The sequence below is a fragment of the Cygnus olor genome, chromosome 7 (assembly GCF_009769625.2).
Source record: "Cygnus olor isolate bCygOlo1 chromosome 7, bCygOlo1.pri.v2, whole genome shotgun sequence".
NCBI lineage: Eukaryota > Metazoa > Chordata > Aves > Anseriformes > Anatidae > Cygnus > Cygnus olor.
In genome coordinates this window covers 35,420,243-35,441,199 of record NC_049175.1, presented here as the reverse complement: position 1 = coordinate 35,441,199, position 20,957 = coordinate 35,420,243, and the positions used below count along the sequence as shown (strand labels likewise).

At 40.5% G+C, this 20,957-nt stretch overlaps 1 protein-coding gene across 4 annotated transcripts in view; it reads right to left on the bottom strand.

Annotated features, from left to right (window-relative positions):
* The window catches only part of DOCK1 (dedicator of cytokinesis 1), a 283,861-nt gene that overhangs the window by 204,510 nt on the left and 58,394 nt on the right, over positions 1 to 20,957 (bottom strand). For all 4 annotated transcript variants that reach the window (XM_040563057.1, XM_040563059.1, XM_040563058.1 and 1 more), the window contains exons 22-25: positions 20,275 to 20,409; positions 16,472 to 16,580; positions 7,242 to 7,312; positions 5,620 to 5,726 (exon numbers count right to left, since the gene is read on the bottom strand). In XM_040563057.1, the coding sequence (XP_040418991.1) occupies positions 5,620 to 5,726; positions 7,242 to 7,312; positions 16,472 to 16,580; positions 20,275 to 20,409 (422 nt within the window). The remainder of the gene's footprint in view (positions 1 to 5,619; positions 5,727 to 7,241; positions 7,313 to 16,471; positions 16,581 to 20,274; positions 20,410 to 20,957) is intronic.

Here is a 20,957-nt window from a genome sequence, read left to right as displayed (position 1 = left end):
GGGACAGAGAAAGAACTGTGCCAGCCAGGCGCTAAGCGCTCCAGCAAAGACATGCTAATGGTCTTTGTGAAGCCCGCAAGGTGAATCAATCTTTAATAACTTACAAAGGCCCATAATGAGATGTTTGAAAATGTTTCCCATTGCCGGTAAGCCCCACTACTAGCGGCTGGTCAGAGATCAATTGAATATCTGCAAGCATGCAGAAGACAAAAACTGCAGCTCTGCCCCCTCAGGGTTGGATCACCGGGAGTGCACGTTGGTCAATAGCGCAGGTATTCACGTTGAATTTCTGAGAAAGGAAACGCTAACTGATTTGTCATACTCTTATCTGGGATCACACAGCCTGTACAAAGGACCAAGTTCTCCTGGGAAGACTCGACAGCACTCCTCGGGTGCCACCTGCCCGGCTCTCTGCCTTCCCAAGCACCGACTGGTGAACATCCGCTCCTTGCTGTGTGGCTGCTGCAGAGTGTAGGCTACGGGAAGATAAAACCAAGTGCCCAGGTGTCCTGGCTACTTCGTTATTCAATAAAAAAGCCAGATCCTTCTCAGTTCAAAAACAAATGCCTTTATCCCGTTGCTTTCCCGTCGCACCATGCTTTTAATGCTGAATCACCCAACGCATCCCAGCGTCATCTGGAACCAGAGCAGAAACTGTTACTCGATTCCATAAATAACGTTGAGGTTTTCCAGATACCTCCAATAAAACACACAAGCACTAGAAGGCAATAAAATCCTAAGAGGGAACCCAACCAACACACTATCTTTATTTATGTACATATGCATATAAATACATATATTTCAACAAATGTAGTACTATCAGAGTAGAATCTTATCTCCACGTAGAGCAGAAGCACATCCTTTGCCATAAACTATTTTGAACAACTGTGGGTTGGTCAACTACATCTTGATTATTTACAAGTACAGAACAGGGAAAGTTGACCTTCATCAACCTGCTGGTCACAAACACCTCCGAGCACTGATTAATGGGAAACCTTGACAAACGCAGAGTCTGTAGGCTCCTGCCCAAAAGCCAGCTGTGAAGCCAGCTCACGGGCGTGATGCACAATGATTACAGACAACAGCAATTCGACAGCTGTTCATCCTCTGCTGCACAAGTCCAACCCACGATGATTAATGTCACAGCAACGTGCAGCGAGAATAAAATATTAATCTTTATAAACGGATGCTCAGGAAGCATCATCAACTCAGGAGCATCCAAGCAAAGCTTCGATGAAACACTGACACGGGATCTATACTGAAGCTAAACACGTGCAATAAATTTGGGTCAATATTAAGCATTTCATTTGGAAAGACACTGCTAAATGTATTTCTTTCTTTTACGGTTCATTTTGCTGATGTGGACAAACAAAAAAACCACGCTTAATAACTGTGCTTCTGCTACACAGCATGCAGATAAAGACTGTAAGTTTAGCCATAATTAAACAGTAAGAATTTGTATAAATGCTATATGCTCTCTCCTAATATTTATTGGACCAACGATTTCCTAATGGAGAAATCACTTGTTTTCTTTCCCAACTATTTAAGGATACAGCAGCCACACAGCTCACTTGGTAATTAGCTGCAAGTCATTTGTAACACTGAGCAACAGAGAATGCAAACATCTCTACGGGACAAAACAAATCAGATAAATCACTATTTATATAAAACGGGGATTTTGAAGCTTCCAAAGATAAGACAATTCACTTAGCTACAAACTAAGTATTTATACATTTAGAGCTGAAAACTCGCACCAAGGTATTACATATTACAAAGCTGCTGCACTCCAAGTTATGAACTCCCATACACATCTGGACAGAGCCTTACAGGAGACACGTACCACATACAGAACTGTTTCAGGTGCTAAAATCAAGAGACATGTCCTGCGCTTCAGGGTTGGTGTGGGCGTGTTTGTGGAGGGGAGAGGGACACGAGAGGAAGAAGAGACAAGAGGGTTGACTTCAATCAAAAGTTTGCTGCTTTACATGGGCAAAAGGGTTTTTTTTGTGCAAACCATAAGAGGTCTACATAAAATACTGTGAAATAAATCTTATTTATGCATGCATTTACTTGTATACAGCCATACATATACATACAATGAATGTATATTCATATATCTTACATTTATACAGATACGTACATAAGATTACGTATGGCTTATATAAGGAGATACTGATATACCCAGGTCCTCTTTGAACAAGCTGTATGCAGATTTCTAAACCGGTACATTTGAAGCTCTGTTCAAGTCCGAAAATTAAACGACTTGCTGAATCAGAGCATTAAGCAGTGAGAACTTAAAATGCTTCACTGCATGCAAGAATTCCAGTTAGCTGAGATGAGCGCTGGGGTTTTCAAAGAAGCGGCCAGCCCCTATGCAAGCAATTTTCTATTAATTCATATTCTCTATACAAAAAAATTTGAAATTAAAATTTAATTTTTAAAAAATTTAAAATTTTGCTTGGGGCAAAAAAAGCCAAGATGCTACTTATGCTCTTCCAGTGGAAAATTCACACTTATTTTACTAAAGCCATACTAGATTATTGGTAAGAACATGGAGAGGGGAAAAAGGCAGATCCTATCTAGAAAACAGACTTGGAACTTGCTGACTATACCCCCTGAAAACGGGCAGAAACAGCTGTTCTTGCATCAGCTAGGAATCGCTGGAAAATCTTTTCCTCTTAGTGGTGTTCAAATATTCAAGGACAGAAATCAGAAGGATGAGGATCTGATACACGTGTCGTCTATACAGAGGGCTGATTCCTACCTGAGGGCCTCTGTAAATAACCACGAGCTTGGAAAAACATGCTCCTTGAAGTCACCGGGCTCTTATTCTCTCATCAAATACACATACACAAATAGACACGCACACACTCTCTCTCTCTCTCTCTCCCCTTACCACAGCTTTGACTGCCTAATCGCACACTGATTTTTCTCACTCCCGTGGGTATAAGGGCTCAAGTATGAGTCGCTGTTACGACAAAAGCAACGGAATGGAAGGACCATACAAGACTTTCCTGCCAAGGCTGAAGAAAGCTTAATAAAAGTAAGTACAAGCTCTGCAGTGGAGAGAAGTAACCTTGAATTTCAGAAGGGAACAAATATGACACACTACATAAGCAGAAAGCAAGTGAAGTTTTAAAACAGGATTCAAAAATACTTTTAAAGACATACAAAGCGCAACACCAAAGTAGATTCATATCGAAAATCCCAAAGCCTTCAGATTTCATGACAACCACCGAAGCATCCATCACTCAAGCAGAATGCTTTATCATTCACACACCCCTCTCATCCCCAAATCCTCCAAAGCCTCACTAATTCATGCATTTTGAATTTTTATTCTTCTTGAGACACCACAAATAAATCTTCCTTGACTTCTCAAGGCACAGAATTAGTGCATTTTTTCCACATACGTTGATGAAATGCTGGTTGATTTTTCGGTACGTTTTACAGCTTTCCATCAACTCCACAATCTTGTGCTGCATAGTGCTTTTAGAAAAGAAAATCTCATTCCTGTGATATGATACAGGATCATGCAGGTACTTATACGAAAATATTGGCTATCAGTTTAAAATTATTGAATAAATGAGAAGGAGGAAAGGCAGCAGCAATCTGCTTCAGTAACGCAAACTCAACCCAGCAGAGCAAGGAAAATCTAAATATAACAAAGGCTGTGGCTATTCATTTCATTTATTTTCAAGTGAATTTTTAGTGCTTACAAAAGCTTCCCGGTACAATTGATTCTCCAGGCACAAGCTTTACGCAGACCTACCAGCAGCACAAGAAGCTTTGACAACAATGCTGTGTTTACTGACAGTGAACACCCCAGGCCCCGTACAAGCGCACGCAGCTGTGCCAGCACTGCACCCAGCTCTGCGAGTGCCCTCCCGGGCCAGGCTTCATCCCCTTGCACGTGGCACTGCCCCAGCAGAGCTGAGCAGCAGCTGGGGTGAAACGAGTGCCCCACGCAGCCCGGATTGACCACGCACGCCAGCCTGGGCAGCACCTGAGGTACAGATGCCTTGAATCCCCATCACACCTCAACTGCTGCATGTTAGACTTAGGACACTCTTATCCACGTTACTTCAATTTCCTCCTCTCCAGCACAGTCAGATGTAATACCTTACATCACTGACTTCTACCCTGAAGACCTTGCCTTCTAAAAGCAGCTACAAGAAAGCAAATTTACTCCAAAGAGCTGAGAAGGACAGAAAGGACACACATGTTATAGTAACATTACGTACACATCAGGAAGAGCAAACATTACAGCAGCCTCAGGGAGACTTGAACCTCTTCACCCAAGCCCCAGCCTCGCGATTCAAATTAGATTCAAAATTATGCCCCTCATTTGGTGTGGCTCCTAAGGGCTGAATAATCTCAAATGGTCTCGAATGTGAGGATCAAGCTGAACTGCATTTGGAGTTGCTGGTGCAGTGTGTGGTGATGTGGCTAGTAGAGTCTGTTTTAAAAGAGCTTTATTCTTACTTCCTCACCACCCATAGCTGCAGGAAGTAAATGCACAACTCCTGTGCTACAGGCCCACCTGAGCATCAAGGGGAAACCCTGCTGAAGAAAACTTCAAGTGGCAAGAAAGAGCAACAGGTAGCACTTGTTTCCCTAGTTGTTAGTACCAGGTCCATACAATACTCTAACTTCCAGCAGTGCTGTTGAACTGTACCGGGTGTGAAAGCACAAACCTTCGTGAAATTAAGGAGCATGTGCAGCACAGATTATGTTGGCTTTATAGATTATTTTTTTAAAAACTAACCATAAGAAGATAAAAGTTACTAGGTGTGGTCAGATGTTAGCTGATCTGAGACCTATCAGTACAGAGCCAATCCACCGAGACTGCATTTATTTTTTTTAATTGGAACCAGAAAAATTTGTTATGTCAGCACTTTGTCACGTCACCAGCATTTTTGTTCCACAGAAGAATCCAACTTCCTTCATAAAATTATTTCCTTTCAAATTTCCTTTATGGCTGAACCATTACCTATTTGCTCCCTCATTAGCTGCTTCTGACAGCACATAAACACTTGGTCTAGGTTAGTTTAACTTGTAGTCATGTAAAAAAGAACAGAAGGTTTCACTTCAAACGAAGCAATCTGTAAGACAACCACTTGAAGTCATCTTCCACAATGTAAAAGAAGAGAATAAGGAAGAACGGATGAAGGGTTTATATGTTGCGATGAAGGGTTTATATACTGTTTTACTTTAGCTAGGGTACAGCGTAATGGGAAGGAAAGATGTTTCAGAAAGGATGGACGTCAAGAAAAGCCATTCTTTCTGCCAGACTTCACTGAGCGCAAAAGCTGAATGCACAGCTTTTGATAAAATTATCATCGTTGAAGTTGTAACACATGCCAACAACACCAGACACTTAGTGCCCTCTTAAATGAAAAATTACAAGTTTTTCCTTTCACTTCTTTATGATCTCTAACCTGCACTAAGTGTCAACTAGCATTTCCCCACTGATTTTAAATCTCCTTGTCCTGCTAATGGAACAACCCTGATTGGTTACAACCTCTGCTGCTTTTGGTAGCAAGGACAAACCTTACAGCAGCAGAGGTCTGGAGACAATGAGTAATGTGACAGCTTAAGAGTTGCAAAGGCTCTGCTTACCGTGCTGCGTGAAGAGGTCACTGTGAACTATTTCTATCAAGCAGTAGAGCTTCTGAATTGTCAGCCGGCTCACAGGAACGTTTAGGATGAATTCAGTAAAAAGTTTGCTACATACAAAGGGACAAGTGAAAACATATTAAACTCTCCCCAAAATATGTAAAAAAAAAACATCCAACAGCACAAAAATACATAGGCAACAGCAGACTTTTGGACAGGCAGACTCAATTTTCTTTCCCAGACACAGAAGACAGTTCACATTTTTGTAATATCCCTCACTATTTAATTCTTTTGTTTTCTTTTGCCTTCTCCCTTTTATCACAATACAGGACCATATAAGCCACAAAATTAAAAATGTGGAAAAAAATGATAGTTCATGTTACAAGCTTTCACCAACAGTAGAGCCACACAAACATGTATTTTAGGATGATATAGGACCATCAAACTCATCAGCTGAGTTCCCACATTAAACAGATTTTTATTTTTTTTTTTTTAAGAAATCTACAACAATTTTGTATCATTTCCTAAATTTTTTCCTTGCTTTTTTCCTATTAAGGCTACGTTTTTAAGTATTACTCAATTTCAATACCATAAGTGACAGAAAAATTGTACTGATTATGAGTAAAACAGGGCCGAATCCCAATATTTCTCATTTGGTGGATTTTCAACAATAGTTTTAACACCACATATCAAAATTATGATTCAGATCAGAAACTCTACACTAGATATTTTCCCTAGGGCCAAAGAAAGCATAAGCGTGCACATAAATATGTTGAAAGCACAGGAAGCAGAAGTTAGACTCCAGCTTCCTCAGACACTTGGAACATTAGACTATGTTTATAGTTATAGAGTTTATTTCTACTTTACCTTTTCATCGTTTTGGCAGAACGTAGAAAATATACAGCTTGCACATATATACACACACAATATATATTCTATAACTGATTGTGCAAATCAAATCAGTTAAAATCTACGTTGCTAATTTTTATTTCAATTTAGACACCTTGTAATATCACTGGGAGAAACTCTTTTTTTCCCCCTCTAAGTTAAATGTGGTCCTAAACAAATAGTTTTGATTAGTTTCTCTGTTTTGTTGTTGTTGTTGTTGTTCTAAAACATCTTCCTATTATGCTTTTCTATTCACTATTAAGAGCACTCCTGTGTTTATACGATACTGAAATGTCCATCCACAGATAAGGCTCACTGAACAAAAGTAGAGTTATTATTTACATCACATAATTCAAAGAGTGATGCATTAAGTATACAGCTTTGAGTGTTTTGGCATCCATTACCTGACTGATACTTATTGTTATCTCATTATGCGGTTTTACTAGTCAAGACTGCAAAATTTACCAAGACATTTATCAAACCCTAATGCCCCACGTTACTTTATAAGCAGGATATATGTGTAGTCCTGCAACTACTTGCAGAAAAAAGGTGATAACCAAAGTGATAAAACATCTCAGGTGGTCATATTTCATTGCACTCATGCTCACAGCCACCACTACATTAATAAAGTAATACATTTAAAATATATATTAGAGATATATATTTATAGATATATATTTATTAAAATAGAATTCTAGATGAAGTGCACAGTACACTCAATTTCATTAACTACTTACCTAAGTTCTTTTGGATCAAATACTAATTTCACATCATTGACAATAGCTGGCAAGTATTTAAGTGCTGCCCCCTAAAAAAAAATAAAAGAAAAAAACAAGACTGAAATTCATGCCTCCTTAAATCTGATGGGAAGAGTACAAGAAGAGAATTACACGTGTGTAATTGCTTTGGCTGAACTATCCCCTCTGCTTTCAGCTGAACCCCGCAACTTGCTCTTAGCCTATTCTGTTTGGGGAAAGAGTTTCCTAACCTCCAAACTCTAGGAAAATAAAACTTTTAAGATTGAACAGAAACGAAGGAAGAGGCAAGACAAGAGTTGGGAAGACTGATAGCTTATATCAAACTTTGAGACTGATGAGCTCTTCCCAACGCGTTAGGAAACCATTTGGCGCGCTGGGCCACGACACCAATGCCCCGTTCTCCTCATCACTTCTCCCTGTCTTCTGTAGGTTCTGTAGGGCTGGGCAAGCACCTTCTCCTCATTCTCCATGCTGTAGTTGTCTGGGTTTAATTTTCCTTCCACTACGTCCAAATCAAACAAAACCACATAACCCTCATCTTTCCCTTCTTTGTAGCCACTAATGAAACGGCGGGTCCTCAATTGACCCTTGGGCTTGCGGTAGCCTCTCCATTTCACCGTATAAGATGGAAGGATACGTAAGAGCCAAGTCCTACCAACACAGATGTTAAATGTTTGAACTGTTCATTGTCATTTCAACTGATTCTGTTGTTAATGCAACAAACGGCACTGTAACTTTCTGGTTAGACTGTAGTAAATGGACTTCTGGTGACCCCAAAGCTAAAATTCACTTTGTCTACACAAACAGCAATTTAAATAACCAAGTTTTTATTTTCTTTCATTTGCAAACAGATTGAAATGTCTCATTTTAGCACCAAAATGAGATATATTCTATGTAAGAAATCCTCATGCAGAAGTCATTTTTGGTTTTAACCTCAACTGTAACAGCTTATAAACGCGCACAGCTTTTACTGAGGTCCCCCAAGCTCTCGTCAGCACTGAGCACCAGACTAGGAAGAAACGCAGTAATTCAGATATAAACCACAACTGCCAGACTTATTTTGCTTTGCTTTGCATTTTATTGATAATATCCAACAGTTTGATTACAGACATTTTGCTGCCACAGAAGGGGGGATGATTCATTCCTCATGAGGCGGTTGCGTGTTGAATGCTGGGCCCTGGCAGTTTCCATCGATGAGAGCCCCATGTGCTCCCCATCCTTCTGAATCAGGAGGAAGACGAGCCCTTACACTCTTCCCTTTTATCAATTCTTTTTCAGCCTGAAGTCCACGATGTGACAAGTAATTACACTATACAACTCCAAAGTCGGAGGAATTCAAGAGACAGAAAACTTCTGCTCATCAGTAGTTGCTCGCAGGAGGAGGAAGAGCCCACAAGACCAGACTACTGGGGGAATATTGCCTGATAGGCACATACAAAACTACTTGTCTGTTTTCCAAATAACTACCCTTTTCTGCCACAACACTAGTAATTTTAAATCAAATTACACTGCTCTTGAATGCGCTAGGTCAATTGGTTGATTACAGACACAAGGCCAGCTCAGTCCAAGCTGTTAAGCAAAAGGGGAAAAAAATACTTTAAAACCCACTATCAATCAAATATTTTAATCATACTTCCAGCCAAAAATACAAGTACCATTAACGATTAATAAGTACTATTTTAGCGTAAAGTTCAGGTATATTATATAGCATAATTATTTTAATTAAATCATTTGCATAGCTTAAGATTAGAAGAAGTATCAGTGATACAAAATACATCTTTTCTTGAATAATGTATGAAGCAGCTATTAATTTACATATTTCTCAATAAAAATGCAGATTAAAATGATTTTGGTTAGACGGCTGAAGGAGGAATGTATCTGTGGCCAAAACCACACCCAAAAAGGCAAGTTCAGGCAATTCTTTTCTTTTCATAATAAAGCCTCATCAGATCCTTGATGAATCTTACACTGCCGTTCCAAAATGGGCACAAGTGGCTGTAAGCAAGCAAAGCACATGGCCCTGGCACTGGCAGACACCCTGAAGGAAAACACTAGGTTGTAGCAGCTAAACAAAATTCTAATTAAACTATTGCATTATGAAAACTTCAGTGCACGCTACACTCATCTTCAAATCAGCTCATATCCTCTTCTGCAATGTGAATGAACAAATTTGTTTTCCACTGAGTGTTTGTTATTACAGAAATTCTGCTGAAACAGAAAAAAAATTATGAAGTGAAGCTTTTATAGCCCATACTCGATCCTGTTCCCAAATTCAGTCCATCAACCAGAACTGAGTCAATACTCAACATTTCCCACTGTTTGCTCAAATAAAAGCAAAATGTATGTTTCTACCGCACTGATACAATTTTAGTGTTTGCTTTTTCTTTAAAAAATGTATATTTTTTTTAACCTGCAGAAGCATTCACAGAAAAAAGTGGATTGAGGATAAGTGGAAAAAAGAGATTTGAATTCACAAGGCACCAGCAGTCTCTGCTTCTACAGAATGAGCTCTTCAGGAGAAGATGAAATCTGTCAAATAGCTTCAAGTGACAAACAGAGAAAAATTGCTGCTGCTTGCTGACCAGTTCTACCAGAGAACACCAAACATGTCACGGGTTAGCTGCAAATTTCAAAGCGTTCCAGCTCCTATTCGTAGTCCATTTAAACTGTCGAGCTTGATTGTCAAACGTTTCCACGTATGCTTAGCGGACTACTTCCATGCTCAGAAATCAAGCTCATAACTGTAATTATGCAAATAGTCCCATTATGCACAGGCTTATGTGTTTTGATGGATGAGGACTCTAATGACCAGTTATAAACCGCAGCCATCGCTCTGTTTTTATTTGCTTATCATTCAAATGCACGTAGCAATAAATGTTTAGTAACATACTAAAAAGGAGCTTTTATTTTACATCTTGAATTACAATTTGACACCGCACTGGCACAATCATTAAAATTAACACTTTAATGACTTAAATGAAGTACTGTCAGGTGAAAATCCTCACAACATCAATTTAAAGCCTGTAGTTACAGCAACTATCAGCCACTTCGGTTCTGCTTTTTGGACAAACCAGATGAAGTTTAATATCTTCAAAATTTAAGAAAACTGTACAATTTCTAACATCTCCGGTCTCTAATCTCATCTGACTCAATTGTAAGACAGGCAGCTTGGTGGTGCAGCTAGGGTCTGTAGATACAAATTTACTGATGTGGCTGTGTAGGAGAACTGCAAAAGCAAGTGCAAGCTTCACTTATTTTTTTGGAACAACAGAAAGAACCCAGAAAATTGCAGTACTAACTTTAGGATGTCGTAAGATTGAACAAATGACACTTGCAAGGTTTTCAACAAGATTTATTCTGAATACTATGCTACAGGTTTTTGTCTTGGATTTAAATTCATCTCTTTATACTACATAAAAGCAAAAATACCTAACTTTAAAATGTCGTTTTGTCAACCCTTTCATTTCACACAGCATAGCTAGTCTCACAATTAAGCATAAAATTTCTTTGCCAGACATAGAATGTTCTAATGAACTCTTTTGTTTGATGAAGCAATAAATTTGTTTTACCTACACAATCCGTACACGACTTTAATGTTAATTTTCATCTTTTGTACCACTCAACAGAAAGCACATTCCTTCCCCACAAGCGTTATCCCTGGCTGCAATCCCATTAAGCTCATAAACCCAGCCAAATTAAGCCTTGTCAGCAGCTGGATGAAACAATTTCCAGGAATGCCTACATGTTATTTTTGAATTGCCCCAGTCTGCAGCAGTCCTTTGTTCCAAATCACAACTGAACCAATGCCTATGGCACAAAATGCAGCGTAAGACATGATAAAGCATCATCGTGAGTAAAGAAATTATTCTATTAGTTACCAGTGTAACAACAGACTTTCCCATACAGATCTTAAGAAACAGAAACCTCAGTCCATGGACATATTTTAGTAGCCAACTCATCTAAATGGAGGACACAAAATGTTCAGGAGAAGCCCTGCAGACTAGTGCAGCCTGTTTTGTTTTCTCCTGCTGATGAGAACGACCTGAGCAGCTTGTAATGTATTTCTGTTTGAATACTTTCCTGTAGTTTAAGCAATAAATTATTATTGCTTATTGTTAGAGAAGAATAAGCTATGGATACTGAGAAACATGCGCTGTGCTAAAAGCGACAGGAGTTATAAATCCAGGCACAGAAGAGAATTCTCATTAGCGAAATGTTATCATCTTCCCCTCTGGTTCTCTGCGGTCACATTACAGGATCATTTTTATACACACACCTCCTTTATCAGGATCATTTAAAGCGCAGAACTAGCTCTCATGTACCAGTGTGCCTTTCCTCAGCCCTGCCGAAGCGCAGCACAAAGCCACGTGTACCAGCAAACAGCCAAGTGAACTGCAGGAACCCTGCTGCGAACAGTTCAGCTCCCTCACACAAACACAGCCTAAATCAGAATCCTCAGAAATTCGATGCAGCTGGCTCAACTGCCCTTGTTTCAAAGAGATGCAAGAATAAATTACCAGGGAACATTTGCATTTTTATCTAAACTTGAAACATCACGCTAGACTTCAGCTGAGCTCAGGCTTAAACAGTAAAAGGTTAAGGAAATAATTATCATGCCCCAATTAGCAGAAAATAGGAACAAAATCAGGAGAGCTCACTACATGTGTAATCATTACGAACACATACATGCTGAATGCTGCACACCTGAATCAAATAATTCTTAAAATCAAGCTAATACCTGAAAAAGCAAACAGTTTAGACTGCCTGTATCTCAAACCACGACTACAGCCCACCACCACCGCTCATCCTGCAAGAAACACTGTGGTCAGCAAGATGACAAGAACGGCTGTCAGCTCAAACCTGTGTCTGAGCTTCCCTCTCCAGTCTGGAGAACTGCACACCTTAAAAAAGCAAACAGAAGGTGGCTCCTGAATCACAGCTCAGGTTGGAGGGGACCTTAGAGATTGCCCCCTTCCAACCCCGCTGCCACCAGGGCAGCTTGCCCAGGGCCTCATCCAACCTGGGCTTGAACACATCCAGGCATGGGGAGCAGAACGACTGCTTCAGCTAGGGTAAACTGATGTAAAAAAACCACTATTTAATAACAATATGAATTTGTGTTTTAAAATTATTATTTTTTAATCATACTAACTTTTCAAATTAAAACCTATAGGATTGGCTATGGCTGCCTTTATAGCCTAGGATGAATATATTTATTTCATTCTTACACCTTCATGTTTTAATTGCAACATATTGGAGCCCACTCAGAGCTGTAGATGCTAACAAAGCTCTGCTCAAATCTTGTTCCAAGAATGTACAGACTGCTTTTACCTCCTTATTGCAGAAAATAAGTATCTGAAGGCCTATAACTCACTTTTAAAATAAACTTTTAATAATTCTTCTAGATTATTATTTTGTATTAGAAAGGCAACACCTCTACACCGTGGAGAAAATAGCTTTTCCGTGTATATATAAAGGCAGGAGGAACAACCACACGCACCGGTCTCATCAGGCAACTGGTTCTTCAGCTGCAAAGTGACCGCTAATGGCAGTGATGAAGGGGGTTAGGAACCGGTCACCTTCAGATGCCACCAGAAGCAGCGACAGATGGGCACAGAAACGCTTCTCCAAGCCCCGGCCAACTGGAGGCTTAGGACAGCCCTGTGCAGAAGATCAGCTCGATGCCCTCCCCAGCCAAAGCAGCCTCAGCAATGCAAAGCATCAATTTTGGGGCAGCGGAGGACTTGACAGGCAGACAGGGGTTTTGCTTGCTTTTCCCTTTTAAGTCTCGAGAAAAATTTAGTCAGTGCTGTGTCCCTAATGCAAGTTATCCCTACTTGCAGTCAACAAAACCACTAACTGCCACTCTTTACTTGCCCTCCTCAGAAAATACTCTCCATTTTGTTTCCTCAGAACTGAAAACTGAAGTCAGGTCCTCGAAGTACCTTAAATCCTCATACAACTCATGCATTTTTCTTCTGATGCAACTTTTCACTTTTCAAGGCTTTGGGTATGTCAATAAACAAGGAGTGGTTTAAATGCAAATTATCAGGTAAGTGAAGAGCTGAGCAACAGTCTGCAACAGCTCATCGGCTTCCGCAAGGACACAAATATTTGAATAGATAAAGAGCAATTCTTGCTAGGAACACAGGACTCCAGTCATTCATTCTCCCCCTCGCGATGTCAGCTCGAAGGCTACTTCCTTCAGATATGCTGGGAGAAAACATGCAGTATAGCCAGCCCAAACAGGAAAGCTGTAAACACCCAAACTTTTCCATGGCAGTTCTGCTTCACGTTGATAAACTATCACGACACATTACGGTTTCTGTGAGGAAAAAAAGCAATATTCTAATTTATGAATTAAGCACCCGCCTCTTTAACGTGGAGCACCTTCATTTTCTGGGTAGGTCTGTTCAACGTCTTATCTCTCCGAACAGGCTGATTTTGTGTACACTTATTTAGCTTTCCCAATGTAGGGCAGAGAAAAAAAAAGCCTGGAACTGCTAAAGCTAGATCTACTGATGTGAACTGAAGAACACCCCCAGCCGGCAACTTCTCTGCGTGTCACCCAGCCGCGCACCTGCTGGGGCTGCACCTCTCGGTCAGTCACGGACCTGTAACTTTCCTAACCCCTTCCTGAACCTACTGACACTGCCTGCCTCCGTGATCTCCTACGACAACAAGCCTCAAAAGTGAAAAACTTCCCCTTTTAAGCCAACCTCCTCCTGCTTTCAGCAAGCACCCCTACTTCTTGCGCTGCTCACCACGGTGCGGAGGAGCTCTGCAGGCCTCAGACGCCTCAGGGCACTGCCCGGTTCCCTGGCCCTGCCTCTCCACACCTCCTGTTCCTATTTCCTGAGCTGGAGACCAGAACAGCACCCAGGACTGAAGGTGCAGTCCAGCAGGGCTATCTAACCACAAAAGACAGCCCCGCCACACTCAGTCTTTCTGGCGGACACCCAGCACCCTGCTGATTCTCCACCTGCCACCACCCACTGAAGCAAGGGTTGTAACTGACAGCTCTCTGGGGTCCAAGGTGCCTTTCCTGAACTACAACCGCCAGCTCCGAGTAGAGCATCACACAGGAATTAACACGCTCTTCCTGAGATGTATTTATCTACCCTGACACTCCCCTTTGTGCCCCCTCAGTTTCACAATGTCCTCCTGATGTTCCTCCCCTACCGACTCCGGATCCCCGATAAAGATGCTGCGAAGCCTCTAATACCGTATCTTCCTGCCATGCTTACTGACACCTCCCAGGTCTCCACAGGTTTGCCAAGCAGTTTTCTTTACAGAAGCCATACTCACTCCGCAAAACCCACCACACAACAACAAAACCACCGCATTATACCTCTATTCAATGATTTTATTCTTTGTAACAGAAACACAGTTCTGGTTACTGAAAGAATTACAGTGCTTCAGTGGATATTTGAACACAATAAAAGCAATCTCGCAAGCTGCAAAAAGCCAATACTAACAATTACGTATTCTAAGAGCGAGGTAATTAGAGTCCAAAGGAGATGAAAGTAACGAATGAATAATGAATGAAAGGTTGTGGAGGCTTCTGAAAGGCATGCACAAGCACACTTCTCAGGCAGCCTCACACACGCTCAGCTGTCGCTGCTTCACCTACCAGTGTATTTATTTCATGTAGTCAAATGCAGACAGGAGATGTGCTCTGCACAAGTTTGCAGAGATCTGGATGTAAAACACCAGAGACTGGGACAGACAGTGCTGTAGTGAGATCTCTCTAGCCTTTGCTAGGAACTTTCATCTTTTCCTGCATCTCAGGTGAATACAAAGTTAATTTGGGAGGTACTTTTTGACTTTTTTTTCCCCCTCAAGGCATAATGCTGTTGAAAATTTAAAAAAAAATCTCATTCATCTGTCTTCCTGAAGTAGCTCTCACAAATGAGTCGCAGGAAAATAAATCTGACATTTGGATCCCCGATCTAAAAACACCCTGTTGGTAGAGCATCAGATAACATACTGGGAGTTCGCAATTTCAACTTAATTTCCATTCAGGATCACTGCATCTTCATTCCGCTGGCAGAGCACTTTTCCTGAACCACGCAGTACCCCGCCTGGTATCAGATGCTGCAGTCCGAGTTCTGCCTTGCAAACCAAAATATTCCAACTCGGCAGCTTTATTTCCCAGTATCTTCGCTGTGTGCTCAGCATGATACCACTAGCCTGTGACCTGTACGTACTCGGCTACAAAGGATCTGTGGCTTTGACTTGGGTGTTTTCCCACTCTACACTTCCCAGCTTCCTTCAACAGGCGCCTTTTGCACAGACTTTGTACTTTGCCACTGTTTTTCTTTGCCTCCCAGCTGCTATATATTTTTTTTCCTAATGCATAGCCACTACACATCTGAGCAGAAGAGTCACACTATTCCCACGGCCAACCCCAGTTCTTAGTCCCCTTCTGATCATCTTCCAACTGATTCAGCACAGCTGGGTCAAGAGCTGCATCTTTCATAAGTTCTCTTGGGAATCACAAGGAGAACAACAAGATGCATCTTATCAAATGTGTGTTTACTACAGTTTCTATACTTTTTCATAGTGAAAGAGATTCACTAAAAGAGTATGGTACTGACACACTGACCTCCAACTGCTCTAAATTACAGGACTGGTAGATTTTTCTATCTAATGCTTCTGCTCTGTGATATTAACAGCCTTTTCATTAGAGGTCAGAGACCACATTTCCAATTCCATGAGCCAGCCAACTCTCCCAAAAGTAGGCACCATATTAAAGAGAAAAAAGTGGAACACGAGGGGGTGGGGATGGAGTTTCCATATTAAAAAAAAATATGTACTAGGGCTTAAGATACTATGTTGAAGTTCCTGAACAGCCTAGGATATAAGCAAGCGCGTAAGGATACAAGCTACACTGCCACCAGCATCTTAAACGTGTTATCTTAAAAATCCCTTATAGATAAGGTTACATGAGTTAAATAAGTGAAACATCATTTAACACCTAAGTTCCCTTTAAAAAAAAAAAGTGAGGCATTTACAGCAATGAAGTCAAGTTGCTTGTTTGAAACACATTCTTTAGACAGTCACAGACCCTTCATTAGAAGCATCAAGTATTAACCATGTTTGAGGTAAAATACACGTTTGGGCACAAATACATGCAGATGCTTTATCAGACACCTAATTATGGTTTAGGATGCAAAAATAAAGCCAAGCTGGAGGCCTCCACATACCTTCACTATGACAGTCTGGTCGGAGATGCTGCTCATCATCTCATTGATGGACTTAAAGAGCTGCAGCAAGGACTCCCTGAAGTCTGCTTCCCCTTTGTTTTCATAAAGTCTGAAAAATAATTGGGTGCCATAAATATGAACTAGCTGAAAACGGAAATACATTTTTAAAATTTTGTTCATGTGACAGATGGTAATTCATTGCATTACTTTGTTTTCATTTTTATTTAAGTTCACAAACGTTTACACGTTTCTACACTGAACCAAGAGCTGTCTTTCACAGAAATCTAAAGAAAGACTGACCAGGCTAGGCCAGCAATAACAAAAGATTTTTATTTTGAAGCTCCCTATCTAAAATGCCACATTCAGTATTGCTCTTTATGCCTTCACGTCACCACGAATCTCTCCGCGATGACCCAATTCCACGTGCCCACGCAGCAGCGGGACAGACTCCTCCACGCTGCACAAGAGCTAGCAGATGTCTGGCAGGCCCGATGCCAAGCAGCTCTGCGATGTGGAAACCAGAAAGCACCCAGACAACTTGCCAGCAGTCATTACAATCTACCAGGGGCCTAAGGTGAGTGGCCTTAAACTTTGTGAAAGGATGAAGATGTATCAACCCTCTGCTTCCTCGATACTCAATACAAATGGGAAGAGAGGACTCAAAATGTTTCACCTCTGATTTCTGGATAGCTGACACGTAACTCATCTCCTTTCTCATTCCCTTAATACACAAGATGACTAATCCACAGTTTGCAAGGCGCCTTCAGGTAGGGTTGCAGAGAGAAGTGCAGTGCTCTGTCAGCTTGCTCCCTGCCAGATGCTTTCAGGGGGATAAAACTGCCCTGGGATACCTCAGTAACACAAAAGGGGAAATAAAGGAGCAACCAAGCTAAAGAACCTGGTACCCTCGTGCTCCGCTGGTTCAGTACAGCATAGGAATGAATAATTTTGAAACTCCTCAGTGTTTAAACACAGTATGATTTGGGGTTCAGAGATAGGATGAGATCACTCACTCCAAAATGGAAAGGGAAGAAAAGATCACTAGCTCCATACAATTACTTTTTAATTCCTTTACTTTTCCTCTTTGGCAATAGGTACGACCGACTCGCATAAGGGCTGTTGCCTTGTATTTCGCACAGACTGTTCGGTTTCATAAACCTCAGAGTAATGAAATTATGCTACACATACTTAACACGACCAAAACCCAAACATCACTGCTTTTAATATAGGTCAAACCTTAAGTCGTCTTGGTACACATCAGATGGATTTTCTCCCTTAACTCCTGGTTTACCCACTCATCTTTGATTGCCTCCATGAGCCCCAGCCAGCAGCAAGCGCCCCTCAAAGCCCTTTGGACTTGCACCAGCTCCACCAGGCTTCCCCTCTATTTTCCTCCATTTTCTTTTGAGGTTAAACCCAGCAAGAAAGGAGCCTTGAACATGGTGTGCAGCTCAGAAAGAGCACCGCGGGCACTTTATGTGTACAGTCTTAATAGGATTTCTTCAGGTCTGAAAATAATTAAGTTTTAATTAAAAGTTCCTGATGGACCACCTGTTACAGAAGGAAAGGGGCATACAGTTGTAAAATAAATGTGGAGAACAGGATGCTCTTGCTGCTTTGCACTGAACCCAACGTATATCATTCCTAATGCTGTGATCATAACCCTTTTGGAGCCACAGATATTATTAAAAGCTATTTAACTGGTACACAGGGGAAACACATGCTACAGAAAAATTATTAAATTCTGTTATTTTGTTGTGCTAAAGCTGGGGGTTATACAGGACTAATTATTTGTTAACTCCCGATTTCAATTATGGATTTTCATGTTCCCCTAACACACTGGAGAGGGGGAACTAATACTAATAAAAGGAGTAACTAAACTTGACAATCCAATAAATCAGAATGCTCCAGACAAACACCTTTGTGATTCAGAAAGGAAAGTAATAAAAATAAACAAGTTACAGTCACTAATATGCTTCTGTTGCCAGTTATTTAGCATACATTTATTTAATACACCTGGTAATACATAAAAAACATTGCAGCTTTACCATTATTACACCAAGTCAACAGTTCCACCATTGACTTCAAAGTTTTAAGACCGTTGTATGTGCTACATTGCCACTGGAATCCACTGAGTGGACCAAAAAGATATTTCTGAAGTTCACAATATCTTGCCTTTAAAAACCTTGATACACTGCACAACTGGATTTGCCATCAGGCTTTAATTAGTGAACCAGGCTTTTACACGTTTACCCAGACCTGAAGCTTGCCTACTGTCACGTTTCTAAAATGTTCCATCTATTCACTCTACTTCTATCTTAAGGTTAAAAATATGTAATTTTTTTTTTTTTTTTTTTTAAGATTGTTTGCTTGTCGAGATTTCTCACTAAAATGCTAATGATGTTTCAGAACACTTCTACATTATCATCATTTCAATCACACACCTCAGGCAGGATTTCAGTCTCACAGCAGAACAAATTGTGGTGCCATTCAACATTCAGCAACTTTTCTGATTAATCCCCAGTCACTGAAAATTGCATCTCCCCAATGCTGAAGTGCTCTGAATTAGTGCTTAACAGGAGAAAACCCAATGGCCAATACTAAAGGGTCATATTGTCTGTAAATCTAATCTGCAGCAAGAGATAATTATTTTTTTCTTTTTTGAAATGATTTGTAGGACCTCCAACAGTGTAAGTGGCATTCGGTATTTTACGAATATCACAGCCGGAATCTTAAAGAAGTAAATTACGTTGTGTAATTCACAGGAAGCTTGATGGAGCTTCAGAGCTCTACATAAACCCCTTGTAATAATTTTGCTACAGTCTGTAAAAAGTAGTAAAAGGACTGAATCTAAATTAAGAAGAACGGATAACTTGTTTGTAACTTTTTTGTATTTTCTGTATAAGAGTACTGATTTTCAAATTAACTTAGTAATTATTTATGCTTGACTTTATGGGCAGACACTCGTTGCAGAAGGCCCGGGGAGCTGTGGTGCACGTTACCATGTGGGAAATGGGGCACAAAGTAGGAAACCCCCTCCAGGAGTCCCCTGCCTCCCCAGCAGCCTCTGCTACCCTGACATGTACACTGTAGAAATCCAAGTGATCCTCTCATCTGAAATAATATCACCACGCAGAAGACAAATTCTTCAGACCTTCTTTCTTTCCACCTTCCCTTCTTGCTGACTGGCCCTGAAGAAAACCTAAATTTTGTACTGGGAACATGTAACCCTGCAAGTTGCATCCAGCCTCCAACAGGTTCTTTCTGCTCTGGCAGCTGTGGGGCCTGGGATGCTCCAAGGTGATTGGGGGTTTCTCTGTAACACATTTTTCATTTAAGAAGCAGTATTTTCAGTACTTTAGTCAACCCAGAATTTTGCAACCATATGAGAAAAGCCACCAGTAAAGCCCAGGCCTGGACCAAGGGCAGAGCATACATCTCTCTACTGAGTAGCTTTAACTTCTCAGTCACAATACCAGACAATTATTAACCACAGATAATTATTAAGTTAACCAAACATTGTCAAGTGCTACTCCTTAGAGATCTAGCCTATAAAGAGCTACAACACAGCATGATTTTACTACTACAACGCTATTTATAATAGCTGTTTCAGATACACATTTCTTCTGTTTATTACTTCCCATGCAGCTGGGTTCAGGATTAAGGCAGTCAGGCTCACTCACGCACTAAGCGTCACCTAAAACAACCCCTAACAACTTAACATACTTCTTAGAACAGTGCGACATTGAGCAAGTGTATATCCAATCAGAAATACAGGTATTTTCAGCATTTGTCATACTTACTGATTGAACAATATCCTGGACCGGACTATGAACTTGAAGATGTACTCCAAAGCTTTCATGGCTTTAAAAAGCTGGTCAGTGATACCGCACTTCTCAGCGTTATCCACGTACGTTTTTAAAACTTTAGTCAGTTTTCTGGTTAAATACACAAACACAAAAAGATGTCAAAAGCATATTCACAACAAAAATTTCAACATTGAGAGACTGGAAGAAAAATTATGTTTGCAAATCGTGCCCTCCAAGTTTCAAAATTAACTATGCAACTAATGAACACAAATTGTGTTCTTGCTTTTGCTGGTAATTAGCTGCAACCTGGTCTTGGGGGCGGGAACACAGACCATAATGTCATTCAATATACCTGCAACACAAAGTCTCGATAAGATTTGTTATGCTGGATATTTAAAGATGTTCAGGTTAATAGCCAATTATAAAGATGCAATTACTAGTAACAGTCAAATTAATAAGATTAAACACAAACGCCTTGTTAAAATTAAAACACTTAAAATAGGAGTTTCTTCTTTAGTCAAGGACTCCCCCCTACATAGCGTTGCCCATGGATTTTAGGGTAGAATTTGTGAATTTTCTTACAAATTGATATGGCAGCAGTTGGAAGTTGTTATTCCACATTTTAAAATGTAACAAACTGGGAAGCAATACAATTTTTAAAACAATACCATTCTGAC